At 41.1% G+C, this 16,940-nt stretch overlaps 1 protein-coding gene across 2 annotated transcripts; it reads left to right on the top strand.

Annotated features, from left to right (window-relative positions):
* Window positions 1–3,563: 3,563 nt before the first annotated feature.
* Window positions 3,564–14,677, top strand: LOC124282180. 2 transcript variants are annotated; one of them, XM_046718148.1, is made up of 3 exons: window positions 3,564–3,703; window positions 9,600–10,134; window positions 11,307–14,677. In XM_046718148.1, the coding sequence occupies exons 1-3, from the start codon at window positions 3,699–3,701 to the stop codon at window positions 11,592–11,594; spliced, it is 828 nt and encodes a 275-aa protein (XP_046574104.1). In that variant the 5' UTR covers window positions 3,564–3,698; the 3' UTR covers window positions 11,595–14,677. The 2 variants fall into 2 exon arrangements, with proteins under 2 accessions (XP_046574104.1, XP_046574103.1); XM_046718147.1 differs by lacking the exon at window positions 3,564–3,703 and having other exon boundaries at window positions 9,893–10,134.
* The last annotated feature ends 2,263 nt before the right edge of the window (window positions 14,678–16,940 follow it).

The raw sequence follows: 16,940 nt of genomic DNA, 5'->3' as shown, positions 1-16,940 counted from the left end.
CTGCGACAGGATTACAAAGCATTGTTCTCATAGCAAGTTTAAAAAGTGTCGGGACTGTTATTTTAGTCAGCTACGTCCGGGTCACAAAAGCATTGTTTTCATAGCAAGTTGATTGTCGGTACTGTTATTTTAGTCAGCTACGTCCGGGTCACAAAGCATTGTTCTCATTGCAAGTTGATTGTCGGTACTGTTATTTTAGTCTGTAATCCGTAATTGAGAGGGTCCGGATTATAAAGCACGCTTAAATGATAAATTAAGAACAATTTTGGCGTAACTCAGAGAGTAGTCCGGATTATGGAGAACACCGGATTACACAGAGTCTGGATTTGACCGATTCCACTGTAGGATAAATGACTACTTAGTACGACCCAAGGAATATCTTCTTAGACCATGTTTTCATTATAAGTAACAGCATATCGATACCACGGAATCCAGTAATAGGATATCTGTTAGTAAGACGGATAAAACCTTCATCTGCGATTCTACATACTTGTTTATGTGGATAGTGTTGTGATGCTGGGACATGTTAAACTCGACTTGGAATGGACATTCGCATGTGCACAAAATGACTCTCTGCGTGAATTGATGTGAATGGATTTGTGTGGTTCTAGCCAGCCGTTGATATTTATTGTCTTACACCACTCCCATTTATTTATCTCGTGAAGATCCGGGTTAGAATTAAATGAACTTTCAGCCAATGGTACTTAGCCTCTTTTGGCAATTCAAAATGGCTAATAAACATGGCTGTGGAAAATTTGGAGTAATCCGAAGAAATGTGAGTAATCCGAAATAATTGTTCGGCTTTACTTCATAGTTAATGCGGAAATTGAGTTTTCTATAAATCTCTAATTTAAACATATTCTGTGTTTTTGTTGATCAAAAACGTGAATAAACTGATACACTTTCAATTCAAAACAAATTTACACGTAATAGAGCGCACTAAGTTTTGTACTAGTTGAGTGCATAATTTCCAATTGCAGAATCGGAACATCCATTCCATTTTAGTAGCATCAATTAGCTTCTCATGGAATTTAGCGATGGGGCCGTTTCCGACATGCTTCTGCTATCGTCTTCGCCATGCTTGTGGCCATTGCTTTGACTCCGAGGTCCATCCATGATACGACCCTAAACACGTCCAGGGCGTCATGGAAGCTGATGCTTTTAAACGTCTTTGGAATAAGCCCATATACAGCCTAGGAAGAATTCCAGCCCCAAAAACTGATCTTGGCCTTTTTGATGAAGATAAAGAATTTATCTATGTCATTGAATTTTCTGTCCCTTTTGAAAGCAACGTGATTGGCAAGATCGGGAAAAGCATGCTAAATATGTGCATTTGAAATGTCCAAGTATACTGTTGTCAGACTCCCCATTGTTCTCGGTGCCCTTGGTTTGGTACTTCCTGAACTCTTGCTGCAGATCAGGATATTGCCCGGGTTCTCCACCGGGAGCACAGCCCTTCTGACACTCTGGGTAATGCAGAAGGCTGCAGTGTTGGGGAACCTACATATTCTCCGGAAAGTTTTTGGTGGGTTCGACTGGGAAGCGTCCATTCGCTGTCTGGGCAAGGGTCCTGAGGGGGCAAGGGTCCTGAGCTAATGATGAGCCTTACCAGAAAGAGAAAGTGGTTCTGGCAAATATCTAATACATGTATATAAACTATAGAAGTTTTACTTAAATGAATATGTTGAGATATGATTCTCTTACAGTCCAAGTGTCTTTTAAGTACTTTGTGAGACCTCCTTGCCCTGCAATACACGACTGAATCTGCCTAGGGACACAACCAATTAAAGTTTGCAGCAAATAGCTGACATCGCATCTCAATATTCAACCACTTCTTTCTTCATATCCTCAATACGTTCTTTTTGGTTTATTCTGTCCTTCATTAGTCCCCACACATTCTCAATAGGGTTTAGATCTTGGCTATTGCTGGGCCAGCCTAAAACGTGAACATTTTCTTCCGACAACCACTGTTTTGTGTGGCTCGAAATGTGTTTTGGATCGTTCAATTATTATTGCAAAATCCAATTATGTTCATACAGTGTTCAGGCCGTTGGAAGGATGTGATCATTTAAGATGTCACAATTTGACCAAGTCGTCGGCGACCCGTAATACTGAACTTTTTACCTCCCTGTCCCTGTCTTGTGCTCAATCCCAACTCCTGACTGAATATTCTTCGATGTTCTGCATACTGTAGACAGAGGAATGTCATGTCTACCATCTAACTCTTTTTGCATTAGTCTCACACCTTTCAAAAGCATCTAGAACCATTTTCTTTTCTCTCCTACTGTCAAATCTGCCATGTCAACAAAGGAAGCCGTCTGCTGCGCCAGGGGAGATAACTCTTTATGTTGTAAGATTCACTCTTAAGCCTACAAGAGTTGCCTCCCATATTGAGTATCTCACTACATCATGTAACACCTATTATAAATTCCATTATCAGCATTAGGAAACATAGATTTTCTCAGTAATTTCTGGGGAAACGATACATAGAGAAGGCAAGTCCGAACAGGAAGGTTTTGAGTTGGGTCTTAGAAGATGACAATGATTCACAGTCTCTCAGGTACTGGGGCAGAGATTTCCAGACTTTAGTGGCTGAGTAGTTATGTATTAGCTACGCTGACAAATTTTTTAGAATGGGGATTCCCATGTTAAATTTTTCGATAAAAGAGAATATACCCCAATTAGCGAGTTCTGCCAAATTTTGCGGCGAGCGACCGTCGCCCACTAATTAAACACCTCGCCGCGTAGGGTAAACACCAGTCCCGGGAAGCTAGCGAGAAAAGTACACAGATGTCCGGTCGTACAATAAACACATCGCTGCTTATGACAATCACCTACCCCCGGGAAACGAACGAGAAAAGTACACAGACGTCCGGCATCGAGACGTAGTTAAAAGTATTCTAATGAGACCGCAGTTAATTAATTACATATACACGTGCTCTTATAGTATGAACAGAACATCCAAACTGTAGAATTTGAAAACGACAATTAAATGTGAATGATAATGGCAGTTAATTAGCTTAAGTCGTACAGATCGGCACCGTTGATGGAACATGCGTTAGCACTGACAAAGTCGAGTCATATGAGTTTGAACATCTCGTCAAGGAGTGTTGTGCGTGCGCCAATGTCATTCTAGAGCGCTTACACTTTAGTTTAAAATGACCTACCTGTGTGATACGTGTTCTGGTCTGCTACCAGTGGACGCTAACGGTGAAGATTACCAAGGACTATTTACTTGTGTGTATTGCAAAACCAAATTGAAATACACGTACCATCGTTTTCTGACGCATAGCGGAAAGTGTACCGTGAAGAAAAAAAAAGTATCTTCTAAGATTCACTCATGCACGTGTAAGAGAGTGCACTACACGGACTAATCCTGATATACAAGAAATTTTTGTGTCGGAACTGAGACAATAGACTGACATATTGACGCATTTAACTATGCTTTATAACATCTCAAAGCGTCAAGAACGCCAAGCAGGGTCTTCATCAGGGACGCTGTAAGGAAACAAGAAACAGGTTCAAAGGTCTTATCATGCATGGGTTCCCACAAAGCCATCAACTGAAGCAATGTCCTATATACACACGGATCCTAACCAGATCGCAGGGAAAACCGAACCCTACGACGAATACCAGAGTACGGGATTGAGCGCTCATCAAAATCACAAAAGCTTTGAAAATGGGACACAGGAAAAAAGATGAGGTAAGACATATTTTATCAATACGCAATGTGAGAAGTTTCGTTTGTCATATTAATATCATTAGTCTGTATAGTAGAAGAAATGTTCGATGCAAGGGAAGGTGATATATTCAATATTCGAATAATCGCGTTAATCACTACCTTATTAGATATATTAATATCACCAACCTCTGTAGTAGAAGAGATGATAATCGGTGTGTTTATGTGTGTGTGTGTGTGTAAGACGTGTGAGTTGAATCGAGCATTATGTTACATGAATAATTAAATCCTATACGTAGATATTCCCCCATCTGAGAACACAGGTACGCGTTTGACAAAATGAGCTCTCTGTCAAACAGATGAAAAATGTCGCTGGCGTAGAGATTGTGGTCCATGATTTGTACGAATATCACAACAAGAATGAAGCGAAGGAAGAGTATCGAGCTAATCACGACTTATAAACCCCCACGCGTACTAATCAGTACAACAATGGAATGGGTAACATTACTCCCGCTAAAACTTCAAGGTCCAATTTCCTACTTGCGGTTAATTACAAACACATTATGTCTCTGTTGTCACACCTCACGCACTTCAACCCGAATCGACATTAGTTAGATTTCAAAGAACATTCGCGCGTTGAAGAGAAGTAGTATTGAGTAAATACAAACACTGCTAGTCATGGTAAACGACAAACACCATAGTAAACCAAGTAACGAAGACAAACACATCCCCACATGGTTACCCATCTCTCAGCGAGTGTTGTATAGAATTCGTTGTTCTCAATCGAATGACAAATGTCGAGTGGAGAACCCTACTAACACACAAGATAGCAATCCCCACTTTCGTGTGATGATTAGTTTTTGGACTTTATGAATATTAACGCGTTTAAGAAAGTATTTATTAAAAAAAAAAAAAAAAATAAAGACTACACCGAACGTAAAACAAAATCAAAACCTAAGATATATACGTTCATCATGTTGAATGAAAACTACAAGGAGAAGACACAACAACAATCGGATAAAATATCATCTACGCAAGACGATTCATCCTCAGAAGACGTGGTTTGTGGCATTCAATGAGTTCATAACAATACGCCCCCTACAATACCGCAGAGTATTACATCGACCAGTGCGAAAAAACAAAACAAAAAACATCCCATAAGTGCAGGTAGTGTGGGTTTAAATTGTATAATGAAGACGAGACCGATTATCACCGAAATCAACACGTTCGCTATCTCAATGAAGAAGTTGAATTTGATGTCATTGGAAAGGGACACTGACTGAAAAGTTCAATACACTTATGCGATTCACCATGTCGCGACCTATAGTTATTTCTCTCGACGGCATTATTTCAAGCGGTAAAAGCACTCTTCTACGCAACTACACGGATGATATCAGTCAAGGCACGAATAGAACATTATGTCTGTTCGAACCAGTAGAGACTATTTTTCAACATTTCGGGATTTTTTATATTTGTTTCGGGAAGTGAATGGAATCCATTGGAACAGTTCTACACACACCCTCAACTGAACTCCACTGCATTTCAATTGCACGTACTGGATTCCATCGGTAAAGCATATCGTGAGAATCCCATAGAGGATTATGATGTCGTTTTGATGGAGAAAGGTATCCATTAGGCTAAGGTATTCACCAAAACCCTATACAAAATGCTCAACATGACACCATTCAGTGAGCGTTACGTCTTGAGTAAAGCAGAGGAAGCTAAACTAAACTTTCCACAATGGAACTGTAACTACGTATTCTTTTTGGATACTCCGCTGTCAGTATGGACCAACATGAAAACTCTCACAGATCAAGTTGAAGATCGAAACATTAAGCAATTCGAACTATATCAATATCGCTCACGCGATGAATACTCGGCATTCATACAGGACTTTAAAAGAGAAAAAGGAGACGAATCCTTTAACAATATCAGTGGAAACAAATCTGAACAAATTAAAGGAGCAGCTATCAGAGTGGGTACATACAATACAACACCGCATCGCTCGCGATGAACTGTAGATATACATGGAATCAAGTAGCAGTCGTAGATTATAATAGACGGTGAGGGTGTGTATTCATCTAATGTAAGCGATACTAATACAGGATGTGTAACCATATATTCTACAATAACAACAACATCGTCTGAAGGTAAGAATTCACATTTATTATTATTATTATTTACTTTGTTTTACTTATAAATCACATCCACATACTCACGCGCGAGCACGCACACACACACACACACACACACAATGATATATGAATAATCACTCATCACATAATTATACATGAATAAACATGAATCTAGTATACACACGCACATAATGATTCATGAATAAACACTCATAAGATAATTATACATGAATGTAGACGAATCTAGTTTTCACGCGCGCAACTCTCTCTCTCACTCACACACTCACGCACACACACACACATCCTCTCTCTCCCTCCCTCTCCCACACACACACGTATTATAAACACGACGTTAGGAAAACAGAGCTAGGTAATGCTGGTTGATGTTAATAGTACGTAAGACGCACTGGCGGTACACTTTGTCGAGTAGATCGATGGAGTCTTTGGGGATGGCGGCGTGCTGCACCAGTGCGAGATCGTCTATGCTCAGTGACGAGAGGTGGATCTAGTAGTATTTTATCAACACTTGTCGGGGTTAATTGTACGAATTTTGAAAATACGTCGTTAACGAGTATTTAACTGAGGGTGTGTAAATACAGCCGTCTCCCGGTTTTGATTGTCATCCCTCGGATGCGCATCAATCAACAAATTAGGGATCATCGCGCGCTTGGAGAGAGAACACGGTCAGTCATGGAAATCACTGTTAATTACTAGCAAATTGCTGGTTACTCTGATGTAGCGTCTAATAACGCTCACCCACCTTGCTCGAACTAGAGTAAACCATGGAAGTATAGTTATCACATACACACCCGTAGATTCGTGTTTTTTGACGATACATCTAGAGGCGTTGAAGTGACCACGTGCATTAATTAAAGGTCACATAAACCCTAGGGGGTAAACATACATAAATCACTAACTGGCATCGTTATAAATGAAACCCCGTCATTAAAACTACTCATTTCGACCTTTAATTGACTTAAATCGACCTTTTTGACAACAGTGCACAATTCTCACCCGCGAACGAAATTTCAACCAATCAGAGCGGCGCGACTCTGTGACGTCATATGAGGAATAGCTTTGAGGGCCGATGCAGAATTCATCTACATTTTAGGGGGTAAATTATCTTGTTTACAGGCTTGTATAAACCTGAAATCGTGACAATTGTTGTGGAAAATGAAAGCTATATGTTCTCACAATCTACTGGCATTTAATTTTGTCTCCTGCTTTGCCTAGTTTCAGAGTTACAACTTGTTTCCATAGACGCTTCTGTCACAATTGATTGGTGTCGTTATACTATTTGTATAATGACTGATCCAAATTGATCCCATTTCTGTGTTTTTTTACCTCGATATTTAATCATGTCATGTAAAAATCTGTTTGTATTCTCAAAACAGTGTCGGCCCATAAGTTTTCACATGCAATACAGCAATTAATACTCCCTTGTTGTAACCCGTGTTCGGTGGTATAAACCTACACATGTTATTTGTCATCATTCACTTGATGGTCAGTTAAAGAATTTATAACAGGTATAATTAGTGGTAACACACTTAGATTACCCGACAAAGGTTCCCATTTGGCATTTCTTGTGTCTGGAGTAAATATTCAACATTATAAACATCGATCAAAGGATTAACCGATAACACGCTGATTGATTAATTACTTTTATCTTACACAGCGGAATTGTCAAAAGGTAGTGTTTATGTATGTAGATTTACTAATCTATACTGAATACACTCTGCCGTGTCGGTGTCTGCGTAAAAACAACGTCCTTCTTTCAAAGGATTAACCGGCAATACATTGATTGATTGCCCATTATTGGCTAACTAAATTACTGTTTTTAAAGAAAGGCGGACATTATGCAATTAGTTGCCAGGTGTGCTATCTTGGGTGACCAATGAGACTATACACCAATACCTGAAAAGATTTATCACTTTTTCGTATATTAAACTGTTAAAAGACACATCATTTGGAACAGTTTTGTGGATATTGATGGATACATTCCTCAAACAAGGTAATGGCCTGATATTGTTCCTATAACTTTAATCTGTTTTAATTTTAATATTTGCATTTTGTTTTTATTCATTTGTCGTAGCATTCAACAGAATCATTGTTTTCGCCGTGAAGTGTAATGAGACAGACAACATACACTAGGGTGTGTGTGCGAATTATGATTCACATTGGCAAACTATCAAATGTGTAGATATTACAGTTCTGTTATAAATTCACTATAAGTATCAGCAGATCGTCAGCTTTTTATTTAGTTTCAAAATGCATAAAAGTATGATAATAAACTAATTAGGATTATAAGACCAAATATAAAGACGCACATTGACTAGTATCTACATACTGGTGAGTGGACATTAACCATGTGAATGTAGCAAGAAATTTAGCGCGCAGTATTGTGACTTCGACCCCCACCTCGCTTCCGTGGAAGAAATCGTTATGTTATAACTTGTGTCATGCAAAATCCTTTTGGTTATGATTCCAATACATATTTAACTACGAGTAGAAAGTAGTTTTGATTTTCTAACTTGATGAAAACAAACTGTAATCTCATTAATTCTAACAGACTCTACAATTTTCAAAAATGGCGGCGCCCTGTCGGGAACATCCGCCAGTCTGTGGATAAATGCTATTTAGGTTTGTTTTCACCGAGTTACAAAATCAAAACTACTTTCTACTGGTAGTAAATATGTATTTTATTGATGGCCAATAGGATTTTGCATGATGATAGCGTATAACATAACAATTTCTCTCCTGGCAGCGAGGTGGGTGTCAATATAATACTACTTACAATATTATTGTTACTTCGACCACAACCTCACTTCCGAGGAAGAAATCGTTATGTTACAAGTTGTGTTATGGAAAATCTTTATGGTCATCAATCATATACATATTTTACTATAACTAGTAAGTAGTTTTGATTCTTTAACTTCCGTGAAGCGATCTGAACACAAGTAAGATATCGTTTCAGTCTTCCACAACGCTCGCTTCGCACTCACAAACATAACCCATTTAGCACGAACTGCGGGGTCCTGTGGAAATCTGTGCATGGGGACACCATCACCCGACCCCTAGGAGCAATTGACGACAAAGCAACGATTCGGCATGTCGTCGTTCATGTCGAGAAATCATCAAAATGATGAGCGTGCTACACACTTTCTATACACCTAACTGAAAATCGTTCCTCATATGACGTCACTGCAGTGCTCTGGCGACAGAGTTACGTAACCTGTCTGTGGTTTCGTTGGCGGGCGAGAGGGAAGCAGGCGACTTTTTGGCCACTTTTAATCGCTCGGTATTAATTAACCACAAGTTTTTAAAGAATAAATTTGGTGTTCCGCATAAGATTAACCACAAATCTTTCATATGTAATGGTTAAAAGAGTAACAAAAAACAAAGTTTAGTGGTTCTTTAACTCAAACCCTCGAGAGGACTTGTATTTTTTGACGATACACATCGTTAAACCTCAGTTGTTTATGGAGAAGAGATACCGAGACGTGTAATGAGAAAGGATATTGATCTTTCCCGAATATATCTACATCGTGCGCGAGTAAGTGTATTCGTTATGTTCCTTTCTGTAGACACGTGCAAACACCTACGTCCCATAAGCTCCTCCTTATTGACCCGAAACCGTCCACCCTAGTAACAATTATGTTTTCCTGCACCGCGCATCCCCGTCGCTTATTGTTATTCTCTCTCTCGCGTCCCACCGCTAATTGTTATTCTTTTCATGTGTTTGTATTATGTGTAACGATATAAAAGCTATCCGATTCTCTCTTCAGACCACACAGCCAACCACCCCAACACGCCGCCACCGCCGACATGGACATCTTGAAGAAGAAGAAGACTATCAACACTAGCAGCAATGCCGACGTCGCCGAAGTCGAGAAGAGGGGTGTGAAACGTAAGGCATCCCAAGTAGCTGAATCGAGTTCTTCTTCGAAGAAAACGAAAAAGCGACCAGCGGTGAACTGGAAGAACGAACCCGAATGCTCCTCACAAGATACTGATATCGTGATCTGTGACGACGATGATGATGATGACGATGTCTACGCGCTGAGTAATCTTACTCAAAAACAGAGATCAGAACTCGACGATGACGCTACCAGCGAAACCGAAAGCGATGTTATCCTGTTAAGCGATGACAGCGACGATGACTACGACGGGTTCGGCAACCCAAACGTGTCCTATGTCACTTTAAAGGACACTATCTCCAGAAAGATTTCAATCAAGATCGATGGAGGTATCATCTACATCCAAAAATATACATTTGCATCAGCGAGAAACCTGCGCTTCCCGGAAAATGTAGCGAGAAAGGTAGGTACAACTTAAGATGTAACTTTTCTCTACATTTAATGCGCGCGCGTGCGTGTGTGTGTGTGTGTGTGTGTGTGTGTGTGTGTGTGGGCATGCGTAGGGGGGAAACTTATGATGTAATAATTATATTGTAGCTTTATTTAACGGTATATGAAATGTCACTATTTTCCTATGTTTCGCACGAATGTGTGTGGGGGGGGAGCGTGCTTGACGTATATATCAGTTTATTGCATGAAGGCCAGAGGCCCGTATACAGAATAAATATGTATGATATGTACAACATGTAACACACACACACACACACACACACACACACACGTTACATTGAATCTCTTCTCAATATAAGCGCGTGATAAAATAAATGGAGCTACCTTATATTGTAATAGGAATGCTTTACATGAAAGTATTGAATACAGTTTTGTAGCATTAATATTTGATTTCTAGCCGTTGTGGAAAATACAGTTGCCTTAAATCATTATATGCAGGTCAAAGAAATAGAAAGTGTAATTCATTCTCTACAGTATTACAAAATGGACAGAACCTTTGTGATTTTATAATAGATGAATATCTTCCTTGATTGATGTATAAAACATTTAGGTTAAGTCTCAGGCGCATGAAAACATTACGAAGCTTTTACTACGTAAGTTGTATAGATACGACTCGGGTTCAAGTAAAGATTTAAACTCACGATAACATTCATAACTTGAACTTTTCCTATAAAGATGAATACCAGTCTTGTTTTAAAGTCATCAATAGCCCTGGTACGAAAGAGTTTGATAAATGCATTAACGTCGCCCAGGGTTTGGGATAGCCAAACAAATCCAAAGCCGTATCTAAACAAACGAATACGAATACGGGTTGCCCAAGTATTTTATTAACTTTTTTTTCTCTCCATTTAATGTGTGTGTGCGTAATGCGTGCGTGTGTGTGTGTGTGTGTGCATTGCGCGGGCATGGGTAGGGGAAAACTTAAGATGTATGACATATGTATATATATATATATATTAGCTTTATATTTAACGGTATATGAAACACAAACGCTCGCCGCTCGCAGCAATTGTTCATTTTTATCAGGGCAATTATCTCTTAGGCACGTGTTAAAGGAACATTGGATGATTGCACAAATATTTTTTTTTTTTTTTTTTTTTAATTATTATGTTTCTTTATTTACAGTTGTTTGAGAAGATCGGGGACATCAAACACACGTACAGCGTGGTAGTGAAGCAACACAAATCAGATCACGACGTGAGAGAGGCGGCTCAACTGCTCGTGTCCAGGAAACCGTTCTACCGTTGTACTTTCACCAAGATTGATAACTACTGGTACGCGGATGTTCGTCGCTTTAAGGGACAAGAGGGTACGCTCTACCAAAAAGATAACGGCATATGCTTCCCCGTCGAGGATCTCCTGAAAGTGAACAAATATTTGAAAAGAAAACTAAACATCAAACAGAGAGAGTAGGATGTACGCTAGCAACAATACGAACAGAAAAGATAAACATCGGCGGTGTAGACTTTGTAATCAGCGGGTGAAGGGTCAAGCATTTAACCAACATGTCGTAGATTGTGCCTGTGCGCAAAGACGTTGTTTCGAGTGTAGACTGTGTCAGACTCGATTTGACACGCGCAATCATCTTATTCGTCATATTGACGCGTGTAGTAACCTGCAAACTAATGATAGAGAGGACGGTAATCAACGTACTCCCAGCAACGTTTATTTGTGCGAGTCCTGCGGACTCGTTTGTGACAATGGTGCCGGTCACGAGTGTTCACACGCACGTGAAATGTTATCGGCGGGGAAACGATCCGGTATTACGTACACGTGTCCCAAGTGCGATAAACTCTTCCGGACTCGCACCAAATTCAACGCACATATCAAGAAATGTTGTAGAAGGAGTTTGTATTCGTGCGAATCCTGTGGCAAGATATTCCAAAGCCAACGATCGTTTCACGACCACTCGTCGCAATGTCGCAACAACAATGATCTATCAACGACGTCGTCTTCCGGAGCAACGACTAAGAAGGTAACGTGCCGTCAATGTCACCAACGATTTGAAAGTCGTAAATTATTGTGGCGTCATCAACGTCGAAGCCATTACGGCGCTAATGGCGAACTCTTACAACCCGAGCCATGGCCAGAAGGAGATGCGAGAAGACCGTGGACGGACCAAGTCGACGGAGCTTCGGTGGTGAACGAAACTCTTAAAGACGTATACATCACCCACAGAGATATCATACTGCGTCCGCATAAATATGGCGGAGATAATATTGTGCACACGTTCAATTTCCCATTGACCGAACCCGTCAACACGGACGCAATCGAATTCCGAAATCAGCTGGATTACATTTTCCAGCACGAAGAAAATTCGTTTAAAGTGAACTTATCATTTGGGATGATTTTACGTCACATTGAAACGGGTGAATACAGATACTTTATTCCATACGAGAACACTTTCGTTTTTGACAGACCTCCTTTAATTCATAAGCGTGATTCGCTGAACCGCGTAGTGAAAAGAATTCACAGGAAAAACCTAGACGAGCTCATCTTCCAACAACGTCCGAACACGAAGTGGAAGCCCGTATTCATCACCAATGTCGCATACAGGGTGTACCGTACTAATTACGTTCTCGGCAAGAAAATCCTCTCTCTACCTACATGGTTAAAGAACAAAAGGTGCGTTATGACAGTGGGGGATCATGAAGTGGATTCACTATGTGCTTTTAGATGTCTAGCATATCATCAACTGTATCGTGAAGCGGGAGGGTGTAGATTAAAACAAACACCCAAGAAAAGTACCATTTTAAAGCTATTTCGAACATTTATGCGTGCTAAGGGAAGAAAGGAAATCAGTCCACTATCGTTTAAAGGATTGAACGTCCCGGATGATGTTCCTTTGTTCGAGAGGACTTTTAACGTTCGTGTCAATATATTCAAAATGCAAGACGAAGGTCATTCTTGCGTACCCGTCTATCTGTCGAATAAACAAGGCAATGACAAATCCACTCTGAATATGGACTGTTACGAGAACCACTTGTCCTACATCGTCGATCTCGAAGCCTATGCTAAGCGATTCAAGTGCCGACATTGCGATATGTGCTTCGGCAGGAGGACTTACGCGAGGAATCACGAAAAGAGCGGTTGTTGTCAGAAAAGCGTGCTTAGATTCCCCGGTGGTTACTTTTCGCCGCCGCAGACAATATTTGATCAACTCGAGGAAAGATGCGGTATTTACGTTCCGCTGGATGACAGACTTTATGAATATCACGCTATGTTTGACGGTGAATCTCTCCTGATACGTGAGAGCGTTGATGAGAGCCAAAAAACTTCGTCTACGTCGTGGACGACACGTCATCATCCCGTTTCCATTTCCGTGTGCTCCAACGTTCCCGGTTACAAAGAACCCAAGTGTATTGTCACGGAAGAAACGGAGAGTTTACTCGCTCAGGTCGTGGACTATGTCACGGAGATTGCCACGGAGGCGAAAAGATTAACCGAATTGAAATTACAACCGGCCTTGGTCGAATTGCGGAAGCAAATTGATCATTTACGGGGTAGGAAAAACAACAGCGTTGCACCAAAACGAGGACATGATGATGATGTCGATGGACCATCTCCGAGCACGGTCAATAGACTATCAAAACCGAATGTGTACAGAGACATGTTGCAGGGTCTGCGAGATGACTCAACGGCAGTAAAAATCAACTACAATGAATGGGAAGATATCAACGAAGCGGATGTTCAAGCACGCGCCACCTCGCCCCGCGGGGTGTGGACACCGGGTGATGAATGGACGCTCGAGGGACTGGTTTCTTTGTTACGAAAAGTGACCGACTATTGTAATCAGCTCCCTCTTTTGGGATTCAATAGTTCCAAATACGATTTGAATTTATGGAAGAGCAAATTAGCCAGGGCATTGAACATCATCGATGACGATAATAATTTCATCATCAAGAGAAACAATCAGTACATTAGCATCGTTTCCCAAAGACTGAAAATTTTAGATATCTCGAATTTTATGCCTCCCGGAGTAAGCTATGACCAGTTTCTATTAACGTTCAACGTTTCTCAGTCTAAGGGTTTCTTTTGTTACGAGTACCTCGATAGTTTCGAGAAGCTAGAGGAAACGAAGCTCCCTTCCATAGAGGCGTTTTGGTCTAACCTAAAGGGTATTAATACCCTGGAGGATGTGAATTGGCAAAAATATGTCGACTTCCTGCGCACCGAGACCGCGAAGAATAAGTCAACCCAAGAGATACTATCACATTTGAAATTAAAAAACCGTCCCCAGAAGCGCGGAGGAGAACTATGCTTACATACAAAAAATATGGAATGAGAATTACATGCAAACGCTGAGGGACTTTTTGATTTGGTATAATAATCTAGACGTGTCACCCGGCGTGGAGGCTGTTGACAGACTAAAACGCTTCTATTGGCGTGAGACACGCATAGATATTTTCAAAGATGCCGTGTCAACACCGGGTATCGCGAGACGATTACTGTTCAGGACAGCGCTTAAAGAATGCGCTCACTTTGCCCTATTCGGACCGGGGGGGATAGTGATCTGTGGGAGACGGTGAGACGCGGTATAGTGGGAGGGCCTTCTATTATCTTTTGTCGTTATCACAGCGCTGGTGAGACATTTTTGCGCGGGGATAAGGACAGAGTCTGTCAAAAGTGCATCGGTCTAGATTGCAACGCCTTGTATCTCTACTGTTTGGGACTCGAGATGCCTACTGGTTATTTCGTGCGCTGGTTGCCGGACACGCGGCGTAAAAACAGGTTTTATCGCAAGAAATCTGAAAAGTATACCATGAGCTACGATTGGTTAGATTGGGAAAGTCACCGGAAAGGAATATCGTTGATGCATCGATTGAATTCGGGGCGCGAAAAAAGAATAGGTCCTTTTCTGGTGGATGGGTACGATCCCGTATCTCGAACCTGTTACGAATTTATGGGGTGTTATTTTCACGGTCATTCGTGCGTCGAGCAGAACGAGAAAGCAAAACTCCGATATAACAGAACCGTAGAGAGAACGCGCTACCTCAGGGGGTTTGGGATACGAGATTATTTGCATGTGGGAATGCGATTTCCGTAAGATGTGCGAAACGGATGTTGAACTGCAAGATTTTCTTAAGACGAGACAGTATCCTTTCACGAGTGCTCACGCGAATACCGCCGTAAGCCAGGAGACCCTACTCGATGCCGTGATCACCGGATCCTTGTTCGGATTGGTAGAGGTCGATATTCACGTTCCGGACGAACTGTACGAACATTTTTCTGAAATGGCACCAATATTTGCTACGTGTAAAGTTCCCTTCGCTGAAATGGGAAATCATATGCGCGACTTTGTCAGAGAAAAGAAACTTAGTCAACGCGATCGCACTTTGTTGGTGGGAGGAATGAAAGCGAGCAGAATACTACTAGCCACGCCGTTACTTAGATGGTATTTACAGCAGGGTCTCGTGGTAACCAAAATTTACCACGCGGTCGAATACAAGGGAATGAAATGCTTCAAACCCTTCGTGGAAAAGGTGACCGCGAGTCGCCGTCTAGGTGACTCCGACAAAGATTTCGCTATCATGGGAGAGGTGTGGAAACTGATAGGCAACAGCGCGTACGGTAGTCTTTTGATGGACAAGACGCGTCATACCACGTGTAAGTACGTTCACGGAGAGAACTCGGTCTTGGCTCAGGTCAATAAAAGACATTTTTTTTGTCCTTGTGCGCTTTAGATGACGATGACTTCGAGGTCATATCGCTTAAAAGGTCTATCTCGGTCGATATGCCATCCGTCCTCGGCTACTTCGTGTTACAGTACGCCAAGCTACGCATGTTACAGTTCCATTATGAATTCCTACTGAAATTCCTAGACAAGAGTGCGTTCGAGTTGTTGCAATGCGATACTGATAGCTGTTACTTCGCATTATCGGAAAAGACCCTTCGGCTGGCGATTAAACCCGAAAAACTAACAGAGTATGACAGGATGCTATACGGGTTTTGCGACAAAGACGACATCGAGGCGGACGATAAAATGCATTTTCTACCTCGTGAATGTTGCGTCAAACACGCCATGCGAGACAAGCGCACGCCGGGGCTTTTCAAAGTTGAGAGCGTGGGTGATGAGATGGTATCGCTGAATTCCAAAACGTATGCCCTTCGTCAGAGCGATAATAGTGTGAAATTGAGCTGCAAGGGGGTTGAACAAGAGAAAGGTTCACGACCCAATGAATCTCTATCGCTCTGTCTTGCGCGATGGAATGTCGAGATCGATTGTCAATACCGGTTTCAGAAGTAGAAATAATACCATGTATACATATCAGCAAAGGCGCTCGGGACTGTCTTATTTCTACGCGAAACGAGCAGTGATGTCTGACGGAGTGACGACTCGACCGTTACGTTTGACTTTGAAACCCGTGTCCAGATAATGTTGATCTGTAATCTCACGTGTTGGTCTGGGCAGAAATGTGGATTCATATATATCTATATATCCTTGGTATTGGTGTATATCTATATAAATAAAATACAACTATTATGTACTTCTGTGTTCATGAGTTTTTAATTCGTCAATATAACAACATAGTCACAAAACACCAGTAATTACGTATATTCAAGAGAACTATATATTATATATATATATATATATATTTATCGGATACATAGATAGCGTGAAACAGAATACATACATATACACAAACGGAGAAATAGTGCTACGATTTTCACATCGTCCTATTTACAAACTCTATTCACACGGCGGATTCGTGATACTTGTACACCACCCATATACGCAAACAGAGAAGTAATGCTACG

Source organism: Haliotis rubra, unplaced genomic scaffold (assembly GCF_003918875.1).
Source record: "Haliotis rubra isolate DU_JTF1 unplaced genomic scaffold, ASM391887v1 Scf294, whole genome shotgun sequence".
NCBI lineage: Eukaryota > Metazoa > Mollusca > Gastropoda > Lepetellida > Haliotidae > Haliotis > Haliotis rubra.
The sequence above is the reverse complement of the archived record's forward strand: the minus strand, read 5'-3'. Positions and strand labels throughout refer to the sequence as shown.